At 39.8% G+C, this 22677-nt stretch overlaps 1 protein-coding gene and 1 long non-coding RNA gene across 2 annotated transcripts in view; both read right to left on the reverse strand.

Annotated features, from left to right (window-relative positions):
• LOC120556213 overlaps positions 1–3478 on the reverse strand; it is a 62369-nt gene extending 58891 nt beyond the window's left edge. The window contains exon 1 of the long non-coding RNA XR_005638826.1: positions 3261–3478. This is a non-coding gene — a long non-coding RNA (uncharacterized LOC120556213). The remainder of the gene's footprint in view (positions 1–3260) is intronic.
• A 6555-nt stretch (positions 3479–10033) lies between these two features.
• On the reverse strand, positions 10034–22117 carry LOC120556364. Its single transcript, XM_039795920.1, has 7 exons — positions 22063–22117; positions 19608–19906; positions 14091–19511; positions 13083–13166; positions 11769–11834; positions 10443–10505; positions 10034–10183 (listed from the first exon to the last, which is right to left on the reverse strand). The coding sequence occupies exons 1-7, from the start codon at positions 22095–22097 to the stop codon at positions 10158–10160; spliced, it is 5994 nt and encodes a 1997-aa protein (XP_039651854.1). The 5' UTR covers positions 22098–22117; the 3' UTR covers positions 10034–10157.
• Positions 22118–22677: the final 560 nt, after the last annotated feature.

Raw genomic sequence — 22677 nt, forward strand, 5'->3', positions numbered from 1 at the left:
TCCCCTTATCAAATCTACCAAATGTTTAGCTTTCAACATTTCCAAGTTATAATTAAAAGCAGTCCACATTTGCTCCCTGAGAAGCCAACAACACTACAGATTTTACTGGTAGCCCAATTAATGTTCACAAACTGTGAAATTAAATGTATCTGGCACACTGAAATAACAGTTTCCACTAGCAACAAACACTGAAGATCCCTACTGAAGAATAACTATTGAGTTCAAAAGCTTTATGATATGAATATATATAAGTTCAGTTTCTTAAACACTTCTCCAGAGAAGAGTCACCAATCTGTTGGTCTTGTTGGGACTACAAAATCACAGAGTGATGTTTTTTTCATCTCACAAATGATCTTTGGCTGAGACACTGGCTTGCAGAGAGCACATTAACCACACAACAGCAGCCCAAAGTTTATTTTAGCCTTTATGGAATTAACGTTAAGTACCTACAGCGGATATATTCTGCCATTAACCATTTGTACCGGGGATAGCAATGGTCAATGAGAAGCTGCTACCTGAACCTTTTGCACTTTGTGCCATGCTTAAAGGTGATGTAGGTAGGATTGCAAAGATCCAGGAATTAGCCAAAAAATTTGAAAGTCGACAACTTCTGAGTCCCTCCCTCCTTTCTGCTAAAGCCCAACACGCCCCTCCCCCCACAAGGGAGAATGAATGCATGTACATGAGCAGTGATTGACATGCAGTTAGACACCCCCCGGCCATGATTGGTGCATCTGAACAGGGAGGTTTTAAACCCAGTCATATCCTTTGCCTCCCTCCCACATATATTACCATTATATTCCAGTCACAGAGCTATATCAGTTTTTCTCAGAGGAGATTCCCGATGGTCTTTGAAAAACCCAGAATGCCAATGAACAACTCCTTGCTCATTTTGTACAAGACAAGATGAAAATGCGAACATTTTGTGTATTAAATTAGTAGTTTGTAGGGCTGAACAATTAATCGTTTTCAAATCGAAATCGAGATTTGAAAGAATGCGATTAGCTAATCGTGAAGACCGCGATTACTCAAATGTAAATATTTAGTTGAATGTTTGGTGTAACCTTTGGTATAACATTTTTTATTCCTCTTTTTATTATTATATTTCTGTTTTTTCATAAGATAAATGCTGGAATAATGTTGCATATCACAGATTCAATTCGCCATGCCTATGAAAAGAAAAAGAAAAAAAACTTATTGCTGGCAGTTCATATCTATGTTCTTATCCTTGCATAAGAACATAGAGCAGTTTTGATGGTGTCTCATGTTAGAATGCTCCATGACGTTTCATCTGTTACACAGTGAATAATGAACTTTGGCTAAAATTAAAAAATAATCGCAAATGGAATCGGATTTGCAATATCTGGCAGAAAAATCGCAATTAGATTTTTTCCCCCAAATCGTTCAGCCCTAGTTTTATGTAACATATATATATGGAAAAAAGTATAAAACCGACAATAAAACATTTTATTCTTGGTACACGTCCAACAAAGCACACAGGGAGATATATGGCATATCCATCTGTGTTTGGAAAAAGAGCCACAACTTTGGACACTGGTTCAAAATCTAAATATTTAGATGGAATATTTCGGAAGATATCGTAAAGAACTTCAAGACAGCGACGAGTGCTGTTACATGACCTTCTCAATTCATCCTGGGAGATCTTACCAGACGCTTCACTCCGGGACTTGAATGTGCATGAGAGGCACAAACTGGGGCAAACCCAGCCCGACTTCCATGACACAACTCACATAAAGCTGATTACGGACCACCACAGTCGAGAAGACTATGTAGGCTACATCTCAGTATGTTCACAACCATGTACACATGGTTCACTCAGTTTTCCAGTGAACCTCCCTTCACCCTTCACGTGAATCAATCCTGAGGTCACATCTCAAAATACCACGGTTTAGTCATTTCGCCTTCTGGCTTTTTCATTTACTGCAGTTAGATGGGTAAATGCTGTGGTGTAGTCTAATGTATTGTAGTGGGTATACTGTACTGTATATGTATGGGCCTAAACTGGGGGGGGGGATTTCATAGTGGGGGGTCTGGGTGTACTCCCCAGGGAAGTTTTGAGCATCAACGACTTCATTTCCTGACTTCATTTCATTCATGCACCAATTTGCAGTGAAAATACCTTTATTTAGCCTATGTGAAGAAGAAAAACACAGATGACAATTCAAAAACATATCAAATTTACAATGCAAAGTATGTTGTTACGTGTCATTGGGCATTTTTAAGTGGGTATATGGAAATCCTGGAGCTTTCTTAGTAGGTATACCGCGTATACCTGCGCATCACGTAGACTACACCACTGGGTAAATGCATCCTTCGCCACAGATGAGCTCATGAACATCAGGCAAAAATCACCAGCAGACTTAGTTACATACTATATCGTTTTTGCAAATTCTGTACCCATTTATTTTATTTTATTAGGATCCCCTAATAAAATAAAATAATACCCATTCAGCCTCTCTTTTAAATCGTATGTTAATTAAATAATTTTGCATATATTGTTTCTGTATGTTTTTATCTCATATTAATGTTCAATAAGTTTGTTTATTTATGCATGCATGCATGCACCAAGGCAAATTCCTTGTAAGTACTTACCTGGCAATAAATTAGAAAAAAATTCTGATTTTGATTCCAATGTATATTGTGGTCACAGTTGTTCGGTATGAGAGTTTATGCAAAATTAGGTTACTGAACATCCAGACATTTTTTTTAAGATTGTCTTTTCTGTAGAATAAGGCATCTGTGACATTCATACAGCCTATTCATAATTTCTCGACAAGCCAATCTGCCCTTTCAGGTATAGCCTACCACTGGGGTTCCCCACTTTGGGAACTCCTGCTACAGGCTGTGGAACTCTCTGGTCATTGCCCTTACATTGCAGGTAGTTATACATCTACATAAACGAGTTAAACATTTCAAAAAAGTCAATGAGCAAAGGGAAAACCAAACACAGTTTGAACTTCACCGGGGCTTCCACAGTCAGAGTGCCTTTTCCTTATAGCAACAATGTTACCAACATACCAGGAGACATCACGGATGAAGCCACTGAGGAAATATCACTTCAAAGCACACCATAGGTCTATTCTCTGGCAATTAGGCTAATATCCAAAAAGCCGATGCACATGGAGAGAAGAAGAGAAGAACAAGATATTGTTCGTGTCATTTGACACCAGTGTGTCTCAACGCAGTGTACTCAGTCAAACTATCAGCCACTATGACAACAAAAGCAAAGGGGAACGTACCGTAAAGGAAGCACCGGTGAAGAATGCTGTTATCTCCGCCTGCGATATGTCTTTTATCCCCGGTAAAGCAGCTAAAGGTTCCGGGTTTTTTTTGTTTTTTTTTCAGCCAAACCCCGGTCTGGTGGTTGTCCTCTTTTTTTGCTGTTTTTTTCCCCTTCTGGTCTGGATGGAAAACGTCGTCCTCGCTGAGGAGAGAAAACGGGAGGGTCTCGAGCGTTTGGACAACCCGTCCGACCAATCGGCTATCGATATGACAAGACTATCCTGCTGTGAGCCAATCGGGTTCTGTTTCCAACACACAGCCGTGTGCTTATTGGTCGGCCAAGTGAAGACCTCCCAGTTGAAATACTACAGCACCGGGAGAGGAGCTAGTGGAATGTGATCTCTCTCATGTCTCACTTACTTTACCTAATGCTGAAGAACAAAGCAAACGAAGTTCTTTTATCAGAAACAACCCACAGTTTATAGATATATGAACATATTCAGGAGTGTTTTGTAATTTAAAAGCATGTGCAAATCAACAGATATCATCATATTTCTGTAATGATTCTTATTCATTTAAAAAGAAATTACCGAGAATATTAAATACTGACATTCAAATTCTAGATTTGGAGAAGCTGGAACTGGGTCAAAGTTTTCATTTTCGCTTGAAATGACTTAAACAATTAATCAGTTATTTAAAAATATGGTTTTAATTTAGAAAAAAACACACTTTTTGTCAATTGACCAATTGATTATTTAACACACAGTGGCTATTTTATTTTTTTTGCATTTCTTGGAAAATCACGGAGTCAAAATAAGGGATGTCCAAATCATCCTGATCCTTCAATATTGAATACTGTTACTATATTTTTCATCATTCTTCCGCCATAAAGCAGTACATGCACACTTGAATAGAATTATGTGTTTGACGGCAGTATAACACAGCAGTATACTCTGATTTAAGGAAATATAACCCCGGTTTCCTTTGATGATTTCCCATGGTATAGTATGTGAAGTATTTGGGGGCAGCTCTGGTTCTTATGGGCCTTTTACATGTCTGTGCTTAGGGGCCCTTTGTCCTATAATCTGTCAATAATTGAACGGCTCTTAAACTGAAAAAGTAGGCTATATAGTCATAAAAATCTAAATATCTCAATAATCTAGGAAAGTTAAGCTGAGCCAATAAGGAGTTAGTTTGGTAGGCCTAGATAAGTGCTGAACTAAAAACAACACACCAGCTAAGTCTCATGAGGTTCTATTACCTATGACAAGAGCTTCACAAATGCAAAAGAAAACACAACACTGGCACCCCCTGATGGCAAGCCGAGGACCCTGGTCTGCCCTAAAAACAGCTCACAACGGCATGGCTGGAAGGCCTCTATTAACCCCCCATTCCTCCAACGTGTGTGAAATGTGTAGTTTTTCTACCCTGAAATACTATGTGGTTATTTAGGATATTTGGGCAAAAATCTCAAACAAATTAAGGTCTTCATTTAAAGTGACATTTTACCAACAGGACCCAAGACCATTTCAGCTGATCCTTTGTGCTGCAACGTATTTTCAATCAAATTAGCTAAAGATCCGGAGATCTGGGACCCCAGGCCAGGTGCGTGCCTTACCAGGTTTTCAATTCATCCTTATGTAATAGTCACTATGCTTAAAAAAAACTCTCTCACACACACACACACACACACCACATACAGTGTGTTAGGGCTGGGAAAATATGCTTTTGTCCCGTTTTGATTCTTTCACGATACATGGGAGCAGATTCAATTTGTATTGCGATTTTCATTTATTGATCGATAGTATTAAGTATTGCAATTTTCTTTTCCTTCTTTAACAAAAACAAAAGTTGAATAATACCCTTCTAGAGACAATATATAACGAGACATTTCTAAAAGTGAATTGTTTTCTAAGAAGAACGCACATCACATGTCAGTCAGTCAGTCTGACATTTATTTCACTGGTAAAGAAGAACATAACATGGACTTTCTGCATTCGCTCTGTTTTGCTAGAAACAGATATGATGTAGTCGCCTTCAGCGGTACAGTATAACCAAAAATGATTTAGGTGAATCATTGGTAATAAAAAATATCGATAGGGAAAAGACCACGATAAATCAGATTTTTGATTTTTTTTTCCCACCCCTACAGTGTGTTAGGTTAATTGGCATGTTTGAATTAACATGTACAGGGGCCCAGGATCATTCAGGTCATTCAGGTTCCATAAAGCTGTACCATATTTATAGCACTTTGGGCTAGAGGTGGTGTGGAGTCATGGTTCAGTCATGGTTGGTGAATCCAGCTAATTGGACTGATAGTTTGAATTGTATTCTTGGTCTACACAACTGAATCAGAGAACACAGAATCTTGATGCACCTCAGCAGGCATTTTGACACAACCACTGATTACCCAATTTGGCCACAATTTAGGATATTGACCATACACGGTCCAGCCATTTACCATGGTTCCACCTATAGTCTTGTTTTTTGTCACTGCACAGAGAATTCTATTCTCACTACTGTCCATACCAACACTAGTGTATCTCATTTTAATTATATTTATGGCTGTGATCATGTGGCAACAGTGCTATCTATTAAGGAAGGAGAGACACAAGCCCCTCAAAAAGAGTAAGTTTTCAGTGCTACAGCAGCAAAATATCAGACACACAGCACACACAATATACAAGAAATAATAAACAGGATAGAATGCAAGAACAAATATTCAAAAAACAAAGAACAACGGAAGAAATGTACAAACGCATATACAAGTTGGGAATAAAAATTTACTTAAATAGTATTTATAAAGATGTAAGTAAAACCTATGTTTTTGCAAGTTGCACTTAGTGCTGTGTTGTGATGTACAGTATATGAGTCTTTTCTAACACTCAGTGATGAAGTGTTAAAAAGTTTGGAAAGCCTGTGGTAGGAATGACTTCTTGTAGCGGTCAGGGAGACACCGAAGCTGTCGGAGCCTCTGGGAGAAAGTGCTCCTCTGTTGGACCAGTGTGGGGTGGAGAGGGTGGTAAGGGTTATCCATGATAGATAACAGTTTGTTCAGTGACCCCCTTTCCACCCCAGCTTCAAATGACTCCTGTTTGCAGCCAATAACAGAGCCAGCCTTCCTGATCAGTTTGTTCAGTCTGTCGCTGGCTTGAAATAATTATAATTATAATTATCGAATTATTAGTTTGAAGGTATTTGTTCTACTCTGTTCCCAGGTTGGTTACCATTTATTTTAGTATGGTCTGAATACCAGCATGCTGAGACTTGAAATGTGCTTGAGTTAGATGATCCATTAGAATGAATACCACGTCTGCTTTTATTAAAGTAATGGTTATGTTGCACGATAATGATATTTGAACCAGAGACGTATTTTTACATGTGCATGACATTACATGCATATGGTCTGCATGGTATGCTACTTACACAGGCTCACCACCACCAGCCAACTGATTTCCCCCTCACAGACAGCTGAAGTGAATATTATCGGATTTCTTTTGGCTCTGACTCAAATGGAATATGTAAGCTTTTTGTAAGCTGTGTTGAATATCGGTTACCTAAAAAGCCTAATGAGAAGATGGAGCCAGTGGCATTGTATTTCATTCTAGACTTGGAAATGCTTTGGGTACAGTATATGCTTGTGGTTTGTGTAAATCCACTGGCAAAAATCTTAATTTAAACTACTAATAGTTTATTAACTGTACTGTAATACACAATCACCAATTAATCAGCTGTACCAAAATCAGTATAGCAGGCCTTCACTACATTAAAGGTCCCATATTGTAAAAAGTGAGATTTCCATGTCTGGTTTTATTACAAAGAAGGTAGAGTCGCTATGCAAATTCGGTAAATGTATCAAAATGCTCAATCCATAGAGAAATGCACACTGCCCGTATTCAGAAACGGTCTTTAAACGAGTTGTAAGGACTTCTGTACGGTTGTGATGTCTGTACGGTTGTGATGTCACTATAATACATAGAGAAAATGCGACTACAGTGCCGTTACAGTCATTCCCCGGCTGCAATGACAGTGCAGAGAGGCAGAGAGCGCAGCTGCAGAAGACCCGGAAATGACGGAACAATCAGTTCAGTCTGTATTTTCTAGGACACGGTATGCTGAGCCTGTCTGTCTATGAGGAAGCTATAGCTTAAAGCAGTTGTTACCAACCTTTTTGGTCTAAGGGTACCCCACAGCCCTGTCAGATGAACTCACGTACCCCTTCATCCATTCCCAATGTATGTTCCAAATGTGTAACACTATTAATTATATAAAGGTGGATATTGTTAAGTTTTTCATACAATTGAACTGCCAATATTAATGTAGGTTTGGTCAGCAATTGTACTACTAGCCTATAGGCTGTTACTACTTCGAATGAAGCTGAATGTTTCAACCATTTATTCCTTTCAGCAAACTATTTGAACCATTCATCCAGTACTTATAACCAATTGTTTAAACTGTTTGGCGTAATTGGTCATAAAAATTTGATATAACATATTGATGTATGTTCAGTCTGTAACTGTTTAGTCTCACTTTGCCGTACGGAGCAACGGGGCCTCTGCAAAATAGCCTCGGGAAGAAACTTGTTTTGGTGGAACATGTGTACGTTCAAAGGTTCTACAGAACACTCAGATTGGACAGATAGTCTAGCTAGCTGTCTGGATTTACCCTGCAGCGATCTGAGGAGCAGTTAACCATAGTCCTCATAAGTCCACCAGAGTTTAAAATGTCAACACGAAGAAAGCCCAAGGTAACGGATATCCGGCTGAAATGAGGGACATCCAGCAACGGAGCAATCCTGGAAGTGGAACGTCGTGGATATAGACTAGTAAGTGTTTAATGCAGGGGCAGGGAGTGTGTCCTCCACCAGCGACTGTAGTTGATGATGCTCTTCTTCAGTGACTGGGACTCGTACCTCAACCTCTTCTTTGGTGACTCGGACTCTGAATCAATCCCTGGGTACTCCAGACTTGACCTCCACAGTTGGTAACTCGACTAAAACACTGCTTGTGAGAATCCACTGTGACAGGCTACACCCAGCTAAAAATCAGTTATTTGCGTTTATTTAAATAATCCATCATGTCTGTCTTTCAGCCAACTGGTCGTCCTGGAAACTAACAGTGTGAATCTCAAGGTGTTAATGAGCAGCAAAAAGAGAGACCCTGAAGCTCCCTGAGTGTCTCATTGTTCTTTTATTCATCAATCCATCACTCCATAGACAGATCCCAAGTTGTCTGTGAAGGTTGTCAGTGTATGATCTCCAGCTGTTTGGATGGTACATGCCTTTCTCCTCCGCAGGGTCTCTTACAGGAGTGTAAGGAGTTGGCGGCTGAATACCTTTTCCAGACAGACAACCTAGATGAGAGGATCAAGTGTGGCTGACATGGCGAGGTCTTCAACCCTCCCGTTGTCCTCGGCTCAAATTTGACCCATTTTCAAAGTTTCTTCATCACAAATGTTGGCTTCTTTCAACCAAATTGCCCCCAAAAAAATAAACACGGATGGCTACATACAATGCTCTTTACAGGCAATATTTGGATCAGTTCAACCTCGTTCATTGAATTTTGCGTGTTCCATTACATCTTTATAGCATTTTAAAAAACAATGAAATAGTTTGGTCAGTCTGCTTATCCACTAAAATCGTAACCATTTGTCATCTCAATAGTTTCAGATTTTTTAAACAAATTAGTAGCGCTGCTCCCTCTTAGTCGATTAATCGGTCGTTTTGGTCTTAGTCAACTTAGATTTCTTTAGTCGATTAGTCATGTTTTATGCTTTTTTCATGCGGAATGACTTATTTCCAAGAAACGTACGAGCACATCTCTGGTAAACACAAGAATTAAAGTGGTGCTTTTGCATGACTGACTCTTACAGATCAGTCGATTAAATCAACTAATCGATTAGTCGATACAATTGAATGAGTGTTAGTCGACTAAGAATTTCTCAATCGAGCACAGCCCTATAAATTAAGATATAATTCAATATAAATGAGGTTTATTGATTATGTCCAAAAATAGGTGTAAAACTATTGGTAATAAGTTGAGGTCAGTGATGAATCTCTTAAATTGAAAAGGGTTAATTTTCCTACCTGAGGACGTTGCATGGTCAATTGGAAGACAACACAAGGGTTAAACTGGCTCATGTGGAAGGCAAAATGTATTCACTTACAGTACCAAGCAAGATCAAAACTGCCATCAGGATGTAACCACTCATTTTGGATTGTGACGACTAGTTGCAGCATAACCCTCAATCCTGGTACAGTTCCATGCGATCTAAGGCTGAAGCAGGTTGAATACACAGTTATCAGCAGGATGGAATATTAATTCATGTGGAGGACTCTGTACTTGTTTTAAAAATAAAATAAATAAATAAAAGTACTGATCAAAAATCTTAGTTTAAATGTCTGAGCATTGATGATACCGAAAAATGCAGTTGTGTGTATGTCCAATAAGTGGCATGTTACATTGTTGGGTGCTGCTTGATTTTACAGTTTCTTCATTGGTCACTAATTGGTTGCAATCCAATCCAAAAAGGCCCTTGGAGTTTTGCCCCAGCTTGCTGTGTTCCATTTAACTTTAGATATAATCAGAAGTTCTGGTGACCTTTATTCTTACCATTAAGTAAAATGATTAGAAACTTACCCACAATTTGCGGTTAGGATCTTAACCCTTGGGTTGACTTCGGGTCACATTGACCCATTTTAAATTTTTTTTTTTTTTTTTTAAATTGAGTTTTCAAGGTTGATGGGAAGACAACACAAGGTCTAATTCATGTTCAAAAATCTCAACAAAGGTAACTATGACATGTACAAAAACATTTATTGAAAAATATTACAATTTTAATTTGAAATTAATTTATAGATTTAAAATTTAAAATCTCTTTAAAACCAAGTGTTGTCTTGTAGAGCGTCGTCAGTGTCAGCGTCTGTTCCTTCCATATCGACCTGGAAGAAGCAACAAACCGTATTAAAAAGGCAAAGAAAGCCACTGTTTATGCAGGTTAGAGGGTGGGTAGAACAGTAGAAACATTTGTCCAATGCAATTAAATCTAGTAGTATCGTCTTAACTGATGTATGTATGATGGCAACTGACAAAATGGCCTAAAAAAAAAAGTGAATTCCAATGGGCAGCTAATAAATTGCGTGTTAGATATAAAGGTGGGTTAACACTGAATGAGTAGTCTTGTGTTCATGCAATTCTCACCTTGGGATTTCCAAGGTCTGCAAAAGTTTCCATTGTAGGCTTCCTGCTGGCTGCTGTGCATATCTGTAGACATATAGAGAGATGATGCCAGAATGTCTTATACAATCTAAAAAGATTATCTCTCAACATTATAAAACACACAATGTGCTCTTTTTGGTTCTCAGCCATGGAATGATGGAATGTCTTTGAATAAAATTAAAAAAAAATAAGATAGATACCATTAATAATAATTTCTGGGTGTAAATCTTTAGTCGATCTTGGAAAAAAACAACAACATATGGACATAGTTACAACTAAAGTTGCAAAAAGTGTTGGTATTTTGGGAAAACACCAACCTACGATAAACACTGGAGGTTGCCACTCTTCTATACCACTCTTTGGTATATACAGTATTAGTGTAACTCCGTCTGGGCGAGGACATCTTACTAAACTGGTTTCCATCTTTCATCTTCAGAAACGAGCATTAACCATCAACTGTTTACATCATAGTCATTCATCTCAAACATTCAGGCCTAAGTGTTTATCAAATCGAGCAACTACAGATTGCTTTACTTCAGGGTTCTTGCAGGTTTTAGTAAGTCAAATTTAAGACCTTTTTAAGACATTTAAGACCATAAAGATTGAAATTTAAGACCTACAAAACTGGCTAATTGGCAGAGTCTGCTGAAGGCATTTTGCAGCTAGTTTTTGTTTCTCCGCTCTGGCGTGTGACTCCAGCTCCTTCACACTCAGAGTCCTTAATTTTATATATTTTTTTTACCAAGTCTGCAGCCTAGGCCTAGCCAAACTTTAACAAAGTCTGAGGAGACGCAGTGTTACCATTATCACGTGATTTGTAGGTTTTTTTTCCATCGCGTACGTACCAACACCCCAGACAGAACTACAACACACCGAACCAACGTTCTGATGGCAGCATTCTGCTGGATTTGTTACAGAGAAAAGACCCGACTAAATGAAATTTAAGACCTCGGATGAAAATCTGGCCATTTTTAAGATGTTTTAAGGCCTTCAATTTAAAAAAGGTCAGAATTATAGACTACAAGACTTTAATACCCCGTGGGTACCCTGTTACTTGTATACAGTTTGTTGAACAGGAGTCTTCGCTCATATTTCTTCTCCTTTACAATTAAGTTAAATACTTAAGCCCCAACGCAATGTTTTTTTTAATGTATAGATTGATTTGTATTTTTGCACGTGCTAACAAACCAGTTTCATAAAATGACCAGTGTTCAGAATTACACAGAAAATGTATAAGCCTACATTTATATAAAAAAAAAAAAAGGCACAGCATGATTGGCATCACCCATCCTGACGAGTGATTCTCACCTTGTGATTTCCAAGGTTTGCCAAAGCTTCCATTGTAGGCTTCCTGCTGGCTGCTGCTGTGCATATCTGTAGACAGAGAGATGACACAATTAAAAGTCCATGATGATTAGTTCTCAAGCAGCTTGGTGTCTCACACTATCGTACCATTCTCTGCCAAAGTCTGAACAGTTTGTTTTTCTGTGATCTTCTTAATGGTTTGAAGTTGGGAGGAAAAAGGAGGAGTTATGTACTGGTGTGCACTAGACATTTAAAATCAAAATCAGATGTTCCGTCACTTGTCAGGCAAACTTATCAAACCAAACCCACACCGTAGTATAGCGTACCATTTGAAAATGTGGTTTCAGTTCCCATGGACACATTAAGAATGCATTCAAATTACCGAGCTCTTTCTTACTTTCTGCCGGGATGGTTGATTATAAAAAAAAAATAAAAAATTCATTTAAAATATTTTGGACCCCAATCTTTTTCCTCTTTTCTGGTGGGATTTACTTCAAACCATATTCTAGGATAGAAATGACTTACATTTCATTAAAAAAAAAGAAAAAAAAGGCAAGATTTCAGAAATTCATAAAAGAAAAAGGAATGCTTTTATATTCATGATTTTATGTTGTATGACTGGGCCCCAAATAAACCCTGTAAAAACTACAGTGTAGATGAGTACTGTGCTTTGTATGCAAGCTTGTGCTAGAAAATTATGAATCTTTAAATTACAGCATGCAAATTTTTTCTATACAGTGTTTCCTTTAGGATTTTTTTTTTTTTTTTAAGCAGTGGGGGTAGGTCTGTCCAAACACCCCCCACGTATGAAATGTAACCGACACGTCGCTGCAACACAAATATATTTATTCACCTCTATTCACACACAATGAGGCATATTTTCAGTTGTGGTTGAACTTATTTTTTGGAGGAACTATAGGTCACGTAACATCTACAACAGGTCTACACTTAGAACGGACCCTCCGCGGTGACGTTTTTGGTGGAGCTGTTCGTTTAATAGTCGACTCAAAAAAGTGAATGTTTTGACAATAAACTACAACATAACCGTATGTTGAGTTAAACTGGACAGGCCCAATAACCTGTGAATAGTTCTACTTGTTAAACTGCAATGTGCATTATGTCGGCAAGATAATTTAAAAGGCAACCTCAACTACATTTTGTACAGCCCTATTTACCGTGGTATCAGAAATTTTTCCATGGTGGGCCGCCACCATAAAAAAACGAGAAAACACTGCTATAAAACAAAAAAATAAATAAATTCAAAAAAAAAAAGGGGTCTTGCAGGATTTTGGCATTAAACAAAATTGAAATTCTGACCTGATGACATTCCTCCAGTGACCATGCCTCCTCTTCTTTTCTTCCGCTTTCCTCCTTCAGCCGGACCATGGTTTGCTTTCTTATCTATGGAGAGAAGCAACGGTTTGAAAAAATTTGAAAAAAAAAAAAAAAACACAGGCAAAAGGGCATGGCACGTGTTAGGGCTTTCAATTTTTTCAAAATTTTCAATTTATCAAATTTTGATCGTGATTTCGGCTCTGAAAGATCCCAAAAACAATGTAAGAGAAAAACATTTTGCAAGTTAACTTTTATTTTGTCTTGTGTTCTGAATGAAAAAAATAAAAAAAGTTAAACATAAAGTGCTCATACTATGCTCATTTTCAGGTTCATACTTTTATTTAGGAGGTTGTACCATAATGGGTTTACATGATTTAATTTTCATATTTTTGTTGTACTGCACATTGCTGCAGCTCCTCTTTTCACCCTGTGTGTTGAGCTCTCTGTTTTAGCTACAGAGTGAGGTATCTCACTTTTGTTCCATCTTTGTTGGGAGTTTCACATTCGCAGTAGCTAGGTAAGGACTACTAGCCAGTCAGAAGCAGAGTATAAGGGCGTGCCACGCTAGCAGCTAGGCGAGCATTATAACGTGTGTTACAAAGTGACGCACGGTCGTCACAGAAGTAAAGGCTGGACAACAATAGAGCCGTTTGTGAACAGTGTTTTCTGTTAGAGATGGTAAGTCCCTTTGGGGTGGGCTTTTTCACTTTGTAAACCTGTAACGTGCACACAAAAAAAAGTAAATAAATGGAAAGGAAAAAGCTAAAAAGCATAATATGAACACTTTAAAGAAAATTAGTTGTTTTCAAATTAGGAGTTTCAAATGTTAATTTGTTTAACTGTTTATATAAATGCAACATCTTTCCAAAAGTCAACGAGTAATAGTTACATAATCGTGATTTCAATATTGACAAATAATTGTGATTAAGAGGTTTTCAATAAATTGAGCAGCCCTAGCACATATCATTGTTGAATTAAGAAGCAAATCACCCAAATGTTTACTAGGATGCCATCTACTCGGTCCCATGCTGCTCTTCATCTCACATACACACTTGTGCTCCTGTAGTTCAGTACACTGGACGCCACAGTCCACCAAATGTGCCTTTGATGGAGACACGTCGGCTATATTCTGGTCAGCCGTCTGGACACACAGTTGCTGGTTTTGGACTTCTTTATTCCTGTAAGCGCCATCCTCCACCTCCATGTCCATGTCCGCTCCGTTTAGGCGAATCAGCGGACACCTACTGGTGTCTGCGTCCTCTTCAGGGAGGGTAGATATAATTTGTTTACTCTGCAGGGGAGTCGGGGAAGCCAAGGGGCCCTTTACTAAAGGAGCCATGCTCTGGCCTTGCTTTAGTCTCCATATTTTAGAGCCATCCATCTCACTGCACTTCTTAGTGGGGATAGAGGGGGCAAGAGACTCCACAGACGCATTCATTTCTCTCTCCGTCTGACTGCTACACATTTGAGAGGGAATGATCTCTGTAGTGTCTGCTTGTGGATTTGTCTCGTCGCCATCTTCTTGCTCATTGTCCGGGAGCTTTTGGGAATTATTTTGCGAATGTAGCAGTTCATCTGTGTAGGGTAGGCTATGCCTTACAGCTCTCACGGATTCTGCATTTTGCTCTTCATGAGCTTTTCTCAGTTTGAAGATCTTGAAAAGGGTTGCAATGTCCATAGAGCTTAAGTTACCCTCAGCATTACCATTAGCATCATTAGTATAAGCGGCATCAGCCATCACTGGACCATTTTTGGTCTGAGTTAGACTCTGGGAAAAAGACTTCACATGCTCTTCTTCAGCTTCGTAAGACGGCAGCTGGTGGTCATTCTGAGGCAGCGTTGGAACAGAGTCAGTTACTTCAGGTTCCAGCATGCCGTTCTGCAGCAGACATTCCTTACTGGGGATAAAGGGGGGAAAAGACTCCACAGTTTTTATTTGATAGGGAGTCGTGTCTTCATGTGGATTTGTCTCGTCGCCATCTTCTTGCTCATCGTCAGGGATCTTTTGGGATTCCTTTTGTGAATGTAGCAGTTCATCTGTGTAAAATAGCGTACGCCTTACGCAGTCTACCAATCCCACCGGCTCATTTTCTCTTCTGGATTTTGCCTTTTGCTCTTCATCCGCTTCCCTCAGTTTGAAAAAGTCTGGGCTGTTCTTAGAGCTTAAGTTACCCTTGGCATTATGATTAGCACCGTCTTGCACCACTGGACCAGTTTTGGTCTGAGTTGGACTCTGGTAAAAAGACTTCTCATGGTCTTCAGTTTCGTAAGACGGCAGCTGGTGGTCATTCTGAGGCGGTGTTTTGGATACTTGAACACAGTCATTTACTTCAGGTTCCAACATGCCGTTCTGCAGCAGCCAGTCCTTAGAAGGGATAAAGGGGGGCAGAGACTCCACAGACCAAACAGACTCATTCATTTTTCTCTCCATCTGAGAACTATTTAAAGAGATTTGATAGGGAACGATCTCTGTCGCGTCTTTGTGTGGATTTGTCTCGTTCTGTACTAGCTCATTGTCAGGGAGATTTTGGGATTCGTTTTGTGAACGTAGCAGTTTATCCCTCCTTACTGAGCCAATGAATTCCACCGACTCATTTTCTCTTCTGCATTCTGCATTTTGCTCTTCATGAGCTTTTCTCAGTTTGAGGATCAGACAAAGTGTTGCACTGTCCTTAGAGCTTAAGTTACCCTTAGCATTATGATTAGCACATTCAGGCACCACTGGACCAGTTTTGGTCTGAGTTGGACTCTGGTAAAAAGACTTCTCATGGTCTTCAGTTTCGTAAGACGGCAGCTGGGGATCATTCTGAGGTGGTGTTGTCGACATTGGAACGGAGTCTGTTACTTCAGGCTCCAACATACCGTTCTGCAGCAGCCACTTCTTAGAGGGGATAAAGGGGGGCAGAGACTCCACAGACCAAACAGACTCATTAATTTTTCTCTCCATCTGACAGCTATACGTTTGATTGGGAATTATCTCGGTCATGTCTGCTTGTGGATTTGTCTCGTTGCCATCGTCTTGCTCATTGTAAGGGAGCTTTTGGGATTCTTTTTGTGAATGTAGCAGTTCATCTTCGTAGGGTAGGCTACGTCTTCCAGAGCCAACCAATCCCATCGGCTCACTTTCTCTTCTGCATTCAGCATTGTGTCCTTTATGAGCATCTATCAGTTTGAGGATCTGGAAAAGGGTTACACTGTCCATAGAACTTAAGTCACTCTCAGCAACATCATTAACATATTCATCGTCAGCCATTAATGGACCATTTTTGTTCGGAGTTGTACTCTGGTAAAAAGACTTCGGCTCTTCAGTTTCGTAAGACGGCAGCTGGGGATCATTTTGAGGTGGTGTTTTGGACATTGGAACGGAGTCTGTTACTTCAGGCTCCAATATACCGTTCTGCAGCAGCCACTCCTTAGAGGGGATAAAGGGGGGCAGAGACTCCACAGACCAAACAGACTCATTCATTTTTCTCTCCATCTGACAGCTATACGTTTGATTGGGAATTATCTCGGTCATGTCTGCTTGTGGATTTGTCTCGTTGCCATTGTCTTGCTCATTGTAAGGGAGCTTTTGGGATTCTTTTTGTGAATGTAGCAGTTCATCTTCGTAGGGTAGGCTACGTCTTCCAGAGCCAACCAATCCCATCGGCTCACTTTCTCTTCTGCATTCAGCATTGTGTCCTTTATGAGCATCTATCAGTTTGAGGATCTGGAAAAGGGTTACACTGTCCATAGAACTTAAGTCACTCTCAGCAACATCATTAACATATTCATCGTCAGCCATTAATGGACCATTTTTGTTCGGAGTTGTACTCTGGTAAAAAGACTTTGGTTCTTCAGTTTCGTAAGACAGCAGCTGGTGGTCATTTTGAGGTAGTGTTTCGGACATTTGACCAGAGTCAGTTACTTTAGGCTCCAAAATTCCGTTTGTGAGGATAAAGGGGGGCAGAGACTTTACAGACCCATTCATTTTTCTCTCCATCTGAGAAAAAATTAAAGACATTTTATAGGGAATGATCTCTGTCGTGTCTTCGTGTGGATTTGTCTCGTCATGTACTAGCTCATTGTCAGGGAGCTTTTGGGATTGGTTTTGTGAACGTAGCAGTTCATCTCTCCTTACAGAGCCAATGAATTCCACCAACTCATTTTCTCTTCTGGATTCTGCATTTCGCTCTTCATGAACTTTTCTCAGTTTAAGGATTGTGAAAAGGGTTGCACTATCCTCAGAGTGCAAGTTACCCTTGGCATTATGATTAGCACCGTCAGCCACCACCGGACCATTTTTGGTCTGAGTTGGACTCTGGTAAAAAGACTTTTCATGGTCTTCAGTTTCGTAAGACGGCAGCTGGTGGTCATTCTGAGGAGGCATGTTTGACACTGGAACAGAGTCATTAACTTCAGGTTCCAACATGCCGTTCTGCAGCAGCCAGTCCTTAGAAGGGATAAAGGGGGGCAGAGACTTTACAGACCAAACAGACTCATTCATTTTTCTCTCCATCTGAGAACCATTTAAAGAGATTTGATAGGGAATGATCTCTGTCGTGTCTTCGTGTGGATTTGTCTCGTCATGTACTAGCTCATTGTCAGGGAACATTTGGGATTCGTTTTGAGAATGTAGCAGTTCATCTCTCCTTACAGAGCCAATGAATTCCACCGACTCATTTTCTCTTCTGGATTCTGCATTTTGCTCTTCATGAGCTTTTCTCAGTTTGAGGATCTGAAAAAGTGTTGTACTGTCCTTAGAGCTAAAATTACTCCTAGCATTGTGATTAGCGCCGTCTGGCATCACTGGACCAGTTTTGATCTGAGTTGGACTCTGGTAAAAAGACTTTTCATGGTCTTCTTGAGTTTCGTAAGACCGCAGCTGGTGGTCATTCTGAGGTGGTGTTTTGGACACTTGAACAGAGTCAGTTACTTCAGGTTCCAACATGCCGTTCTGCAGCAGCCACTCCTTAGTGGGGATGGGGGGCAGATACTTTATAGACCAAACAGACTCATTCATTTTTCTCTCCATCGGAGTACTATTTAAAGACATTTGATAGAGCTCTGTCGTGGTTGCATGTGGATTTGTCTCGTCGCCATCTTCTTGCTCATTGTCAGGGAGCTTTCGGGATTCCTTTCGTGAATGTAGCAGTTCATCCGTGTAGGGTAGACTACACCTTACAGCATTTCTGGATTCTGCATTTCGCTCTTCATGGTCATTTCTTAGTTTGAAGATTGTGCAGAGGGTTGAAATGTCCATTGAGCTTAAGCTATCCTCAACATTACCATTAGCATAAGCACAGTCAGCAACAACTGGCCCATTTGTGGTCTGAGTTGGACTCTGGTAAAAAGACCCATCATGGTCTTCAGTTGCGTAAGATGGCAGCTGGTGGTCATTCTGAGGCAGAGTTTTGGACATTGGAACAGGGTCAATTACTTCAGGCTCCAACATGCTGTTCTGTAGTAGCCACTCCTTGGTGGGGACAAAGGGGGGAAGAGACGCCACAGACCAAACAGACTCATTCATTTCCCTCTCTGTCTGACAGCTATTCATTTGATAGGGAATGATCTCTGTTGTGTCTTCATGTGCATTTGTCTCGTCATCTTCTTGCTCATTGTCAGGGAGCTTTCGGGATTTATTATGTGAATGTAGCAGCTTTTCTGTGTAGGGCAGGCTACGCTTTAGAGAGCCAATCAATCCCACCGGTTCATTTTCTCTTCTGCATTCTGCCTTTTGTTCTCCATGAGCTTTTTTAAGTTTGAGGATCTGAAAAAGTGTTGCACTGTTCTTAGAGCATAGGTTACGCTCAGCATTATCATTCGTACTGTCAGCCACCACTGGACCATTTTTGGTCTGAGTTGGATTCTGGTAAAAAGACTTATGTTCTTCTTCAGTTTCGTAAGCCAGCAGGTGTTTGTCATTCTGAGGAAGTGCCATTTTCAGAATCCTTGCCTGCGGCGTGCCACTTCTCCAACTCATTAGAATGTCAGGAACAGAGACGCATCTCTCTTTGACAACCTCTTGTTGAAAAGAGCTACAAACCGGAACTATACTATCTGGAGAACTCACTGACATGAGTGAATTGCTGCTGGGTAGGGTATTGTTCCTAACCTCGGCAGATGGAGAGTTTGAGCCGGTTCCACGCCCAGAATCTGAGCCGATGAGAGGGCTTCTTTCTCCGTAACGACCTCTCTGTACGGGTTCTGTTTGGACCTCACAGTTAACAGTTTCTCTAATATTGCCAGTATGAGGCAGATTAATTCTGTGGGTCCGGTTTGGGTTCTGGTAGGGTGCGCTAGGAGCGTAGACTTGGGGGTGGAGGAAACGTCTGTCGACAGGTTGGATGTGAGGGTTGGGGTGGTACAGAATGTGTGGTGGAGCATCCATATAGGGATGAGGAGGGAATGGGGGCATGACCATACCATAGCCTGGAAGTCAGAAAAAAAAAATGTAAGCTTGAAATTAACAGAGACGATGGTTCAAGTCAAATAAGCTAAAATAAAAAAATAAAAATTAAGACTCACCCATGCCTGGGAAGGTGGCAAAGGGGTTATAGGGGAAGGGCATGGGCCACTGGTAGTGGAGGAAAGGGGGTGGAGGTGGGGGTGGGGGCGGGGGTGGAGGGTGGACGTAGAAGAAAGGCCGGACAAAGACGGGGGGTTGGGGATGGATTGACGGTCCTGGGTCTTGGCTGATGCCGTGCGGTCCTGGATCTTGCTGCTCACAGGTTGGTCCACGGCTGTTGGCGTGAGTGTGTAGGCTCCCTCCATTTGGTCCTGGATGAGCTAGTGGAGATATGTTGACAGCTGATGCCATATTCAACCTACAGAGATGGAGGAAGGAGGACTGTTAGAGTTGTGCATCCACGCTACTAATTTGGCCAGCTGGCCATTCTAGATCTTAGCAAACAATACTCAAACAGGTCAACTCAATTTGATTACGTTTCTCACATCCAAAATGTTGGTATAGACCTTTTTCACGGCAGACATGTTGACATGTCATAGTAGGAAAAGCACAGGTGTATTCAAACCCATTACTGATGGCTGCATTCCACTTAGGATAGGCGCTGGTATCGTGCATGCTAACTCACTGAAATAGCTTACTGGGACACTTGATTGAATTGAGCCATCGTTAAGGTTATCAATTTCAGCTGTGCTTTTCCTACTATGACAAGTCAAAATGTCTGCTGTGAAAAATTCAAAAAAAAAAGTGAGCTTTTTTTTTTAATTATGCCTTATAAGTATGGGAAACATTACCCCTAGCAGGGACTAATTGTTGGAGAGAGGATGTGGGGAACAAGAAGAAAACTAACTATTCACATGTAATATTGACAGCCTTTCAAGAAGAGGTTTTAGACTTAAAAGAACCTCTGAAACTAGAAAATATTTAGGGTATTAATTTACTAGGAAAGGTAAAATCAGTTGACATTCATCTCTACCATATTGTGTGTGGCTATAAAGCAGTTGACAAAGGACACGGTAACAGCCAAATCCACCCAAATTAAATCCATGGCTATAAACAATAGAAGACATTTGGACATGGAAAAATATATTTTACAATCAGATCACATCTATATATATATAAAAAAAAAAGGAATAAGAGCCTCACATTACCAGACCCATCTCCAAAACTATTTAACCTAGCCCAAGATTTGCAATAAACAGGTACTCCAGAGACTTCAGATACAGTAATGGAAGAGAACCACTAAGCTTTATAAAAAAAGAGACTTCAGATACAGTATTAGAGGACCACTAAGGTCTCTATAAAAGAGACTTCAGATACAGTATTAGAGGACCACTAAGGTCTCTATAAAAGAGACTTCAGATACAGTATTAGAGGACCACTCAGGTCTACATAAAAAGACTTCAGATACAGTATTAGAGGACCACTAAGGTCTATATAAAAGATACTTCAGATACAGTATTAGGGGACCACTAAGGTCTATATAGAAAAAGAGACTTCAGATACAGTATTAGGGGACCACTAAGGCCTATATAAAAGACTTCAGATACAGTATTAGGGGACCATTAAGGCCTATATAAAAAGCATCCAAAGAACACCATGTCATGGGACCTTTAAAAGTCAAACGTGTGCATTCTGTGCTTTTAAGTGAATAAGTGAACCAAAACATATAGGCTAAATTAGCTCAAAACTCTAAACTAGAAAATATTTAGGGTATTAATTTACTTACAAAGATAAAATCAGTTGACATTAATCATTACCATATTGTGTGTGGCTATAGCAGTTGACAAGGAGATGGTAACAGCAAAATCCACCCAAACTAAATCCATGGCTATCAACAATAGAAGACATTTTGGAAATGGAAAAAATATGTTTTACAATCAGAATCACCAAAAAAAATAAAAATGGAATAAGATTTATCCTAAAGATAGTCTCGCATTGCCGGACCCATCTCCAAAACTACCATTTTACCTAGCCCAGGATTTGCAATAAACCGGTACTCCTCCCCCCTCTCTGCCAAAGCTTTTTTTTTTTGGTTAATTTGATTGTTTAGTCTGTGCATTTATGAATTTAACATGCATTAAAATGTACAATATACTCAAAAGTAAACAATTGTCTGGAAGATAATGAAACTACAATTAAAGCATTATATCACCAGAAGCAAACACCAAGCATGACAGTTTAATTTCATATGTATATAGTGTTGATTTGTGGTTCTGTCTGACCCACTCATGTCCTTTTACTTTTATTATGTGAATAAATTCAAGGTTTTTAAAAGTCAAACTGTGCATTCTGTGCTTTTAAGTGAATAAATGAACCAAAACATATAGGCTACATTAGCTCAAAGCTCTGATCTAAAGTGGGGAGTAACAGTACCTAAAAAAGAGATTCAACAAAGCTCCTAAACCAGATCACTAAAGAGGGAATTTTATTTTTAAACTGCCAAAACTGCCAAATCTTTTTAAATGCATTCTCCATGTCGTCTGTTGTGATGAAACCAAAGCAGAATCACTTTACCTTGTTGAGAACTTGGAAACACAGTGATTAAACATGAGCTGCAGACACACCTGAGTTTAAGTAGCAGATGATCAGTCAAGTCTGTGCACAATCAGCTGATTTGGAGTTTGCAGCCTGAATGTCAGTGTGTCATCAGAACACTGGATGGAGCCAAACTCCAGTCAGACAAAAAAGGGGCTCAGCTGGCTGTTCTGAAAAGCTGCTTTTTGATTTCAATCGTCCCTCAGGCATTCGTCTGAATTATATCTGCACAGTTTTTACAATGCCATAGCTCCTCCACCTACTCAGTAAACCCCAACCTGTTCCTAAAAACTCCCCAGCCTCTTTCAACTTCAATATATAATTAAACACTAAGAATGTATATAATCGGTCCTTGTAACGCTTATCAGTTCAATTTTCTAAGCACAAACGGACATTTGGAAAAACAGAAAAATGGGTTCACATATCCAATTTTTCATTTTTTTCCACCTTGACAAATTAAAAAATTGGATCTTAAACCTGTTTTTCCAATTTTCTGTTTTTTATTCAGAGGATCAGAAATTGAGAAAATTGCAAAATTGCGTCTGAGCCCCAATTATTCAATACTGCAATGGTATTCTCTTCCTCTACTTTGAG

Source organism: Perca fluviatilis, chromosome 3, assembly GCF_010015445.1.
Source record: "Perca fluviatilis chromosome 3, GENO_Pfluv_1.0, whole genome shotgun sequence".
NCBI classification, from domain to species: domain Eukaryota; kingdom Metazoa; phylum Chordata; class Actinopteri; order Perciformes; family Percidae; genus Perca; species Perca fluviatilis.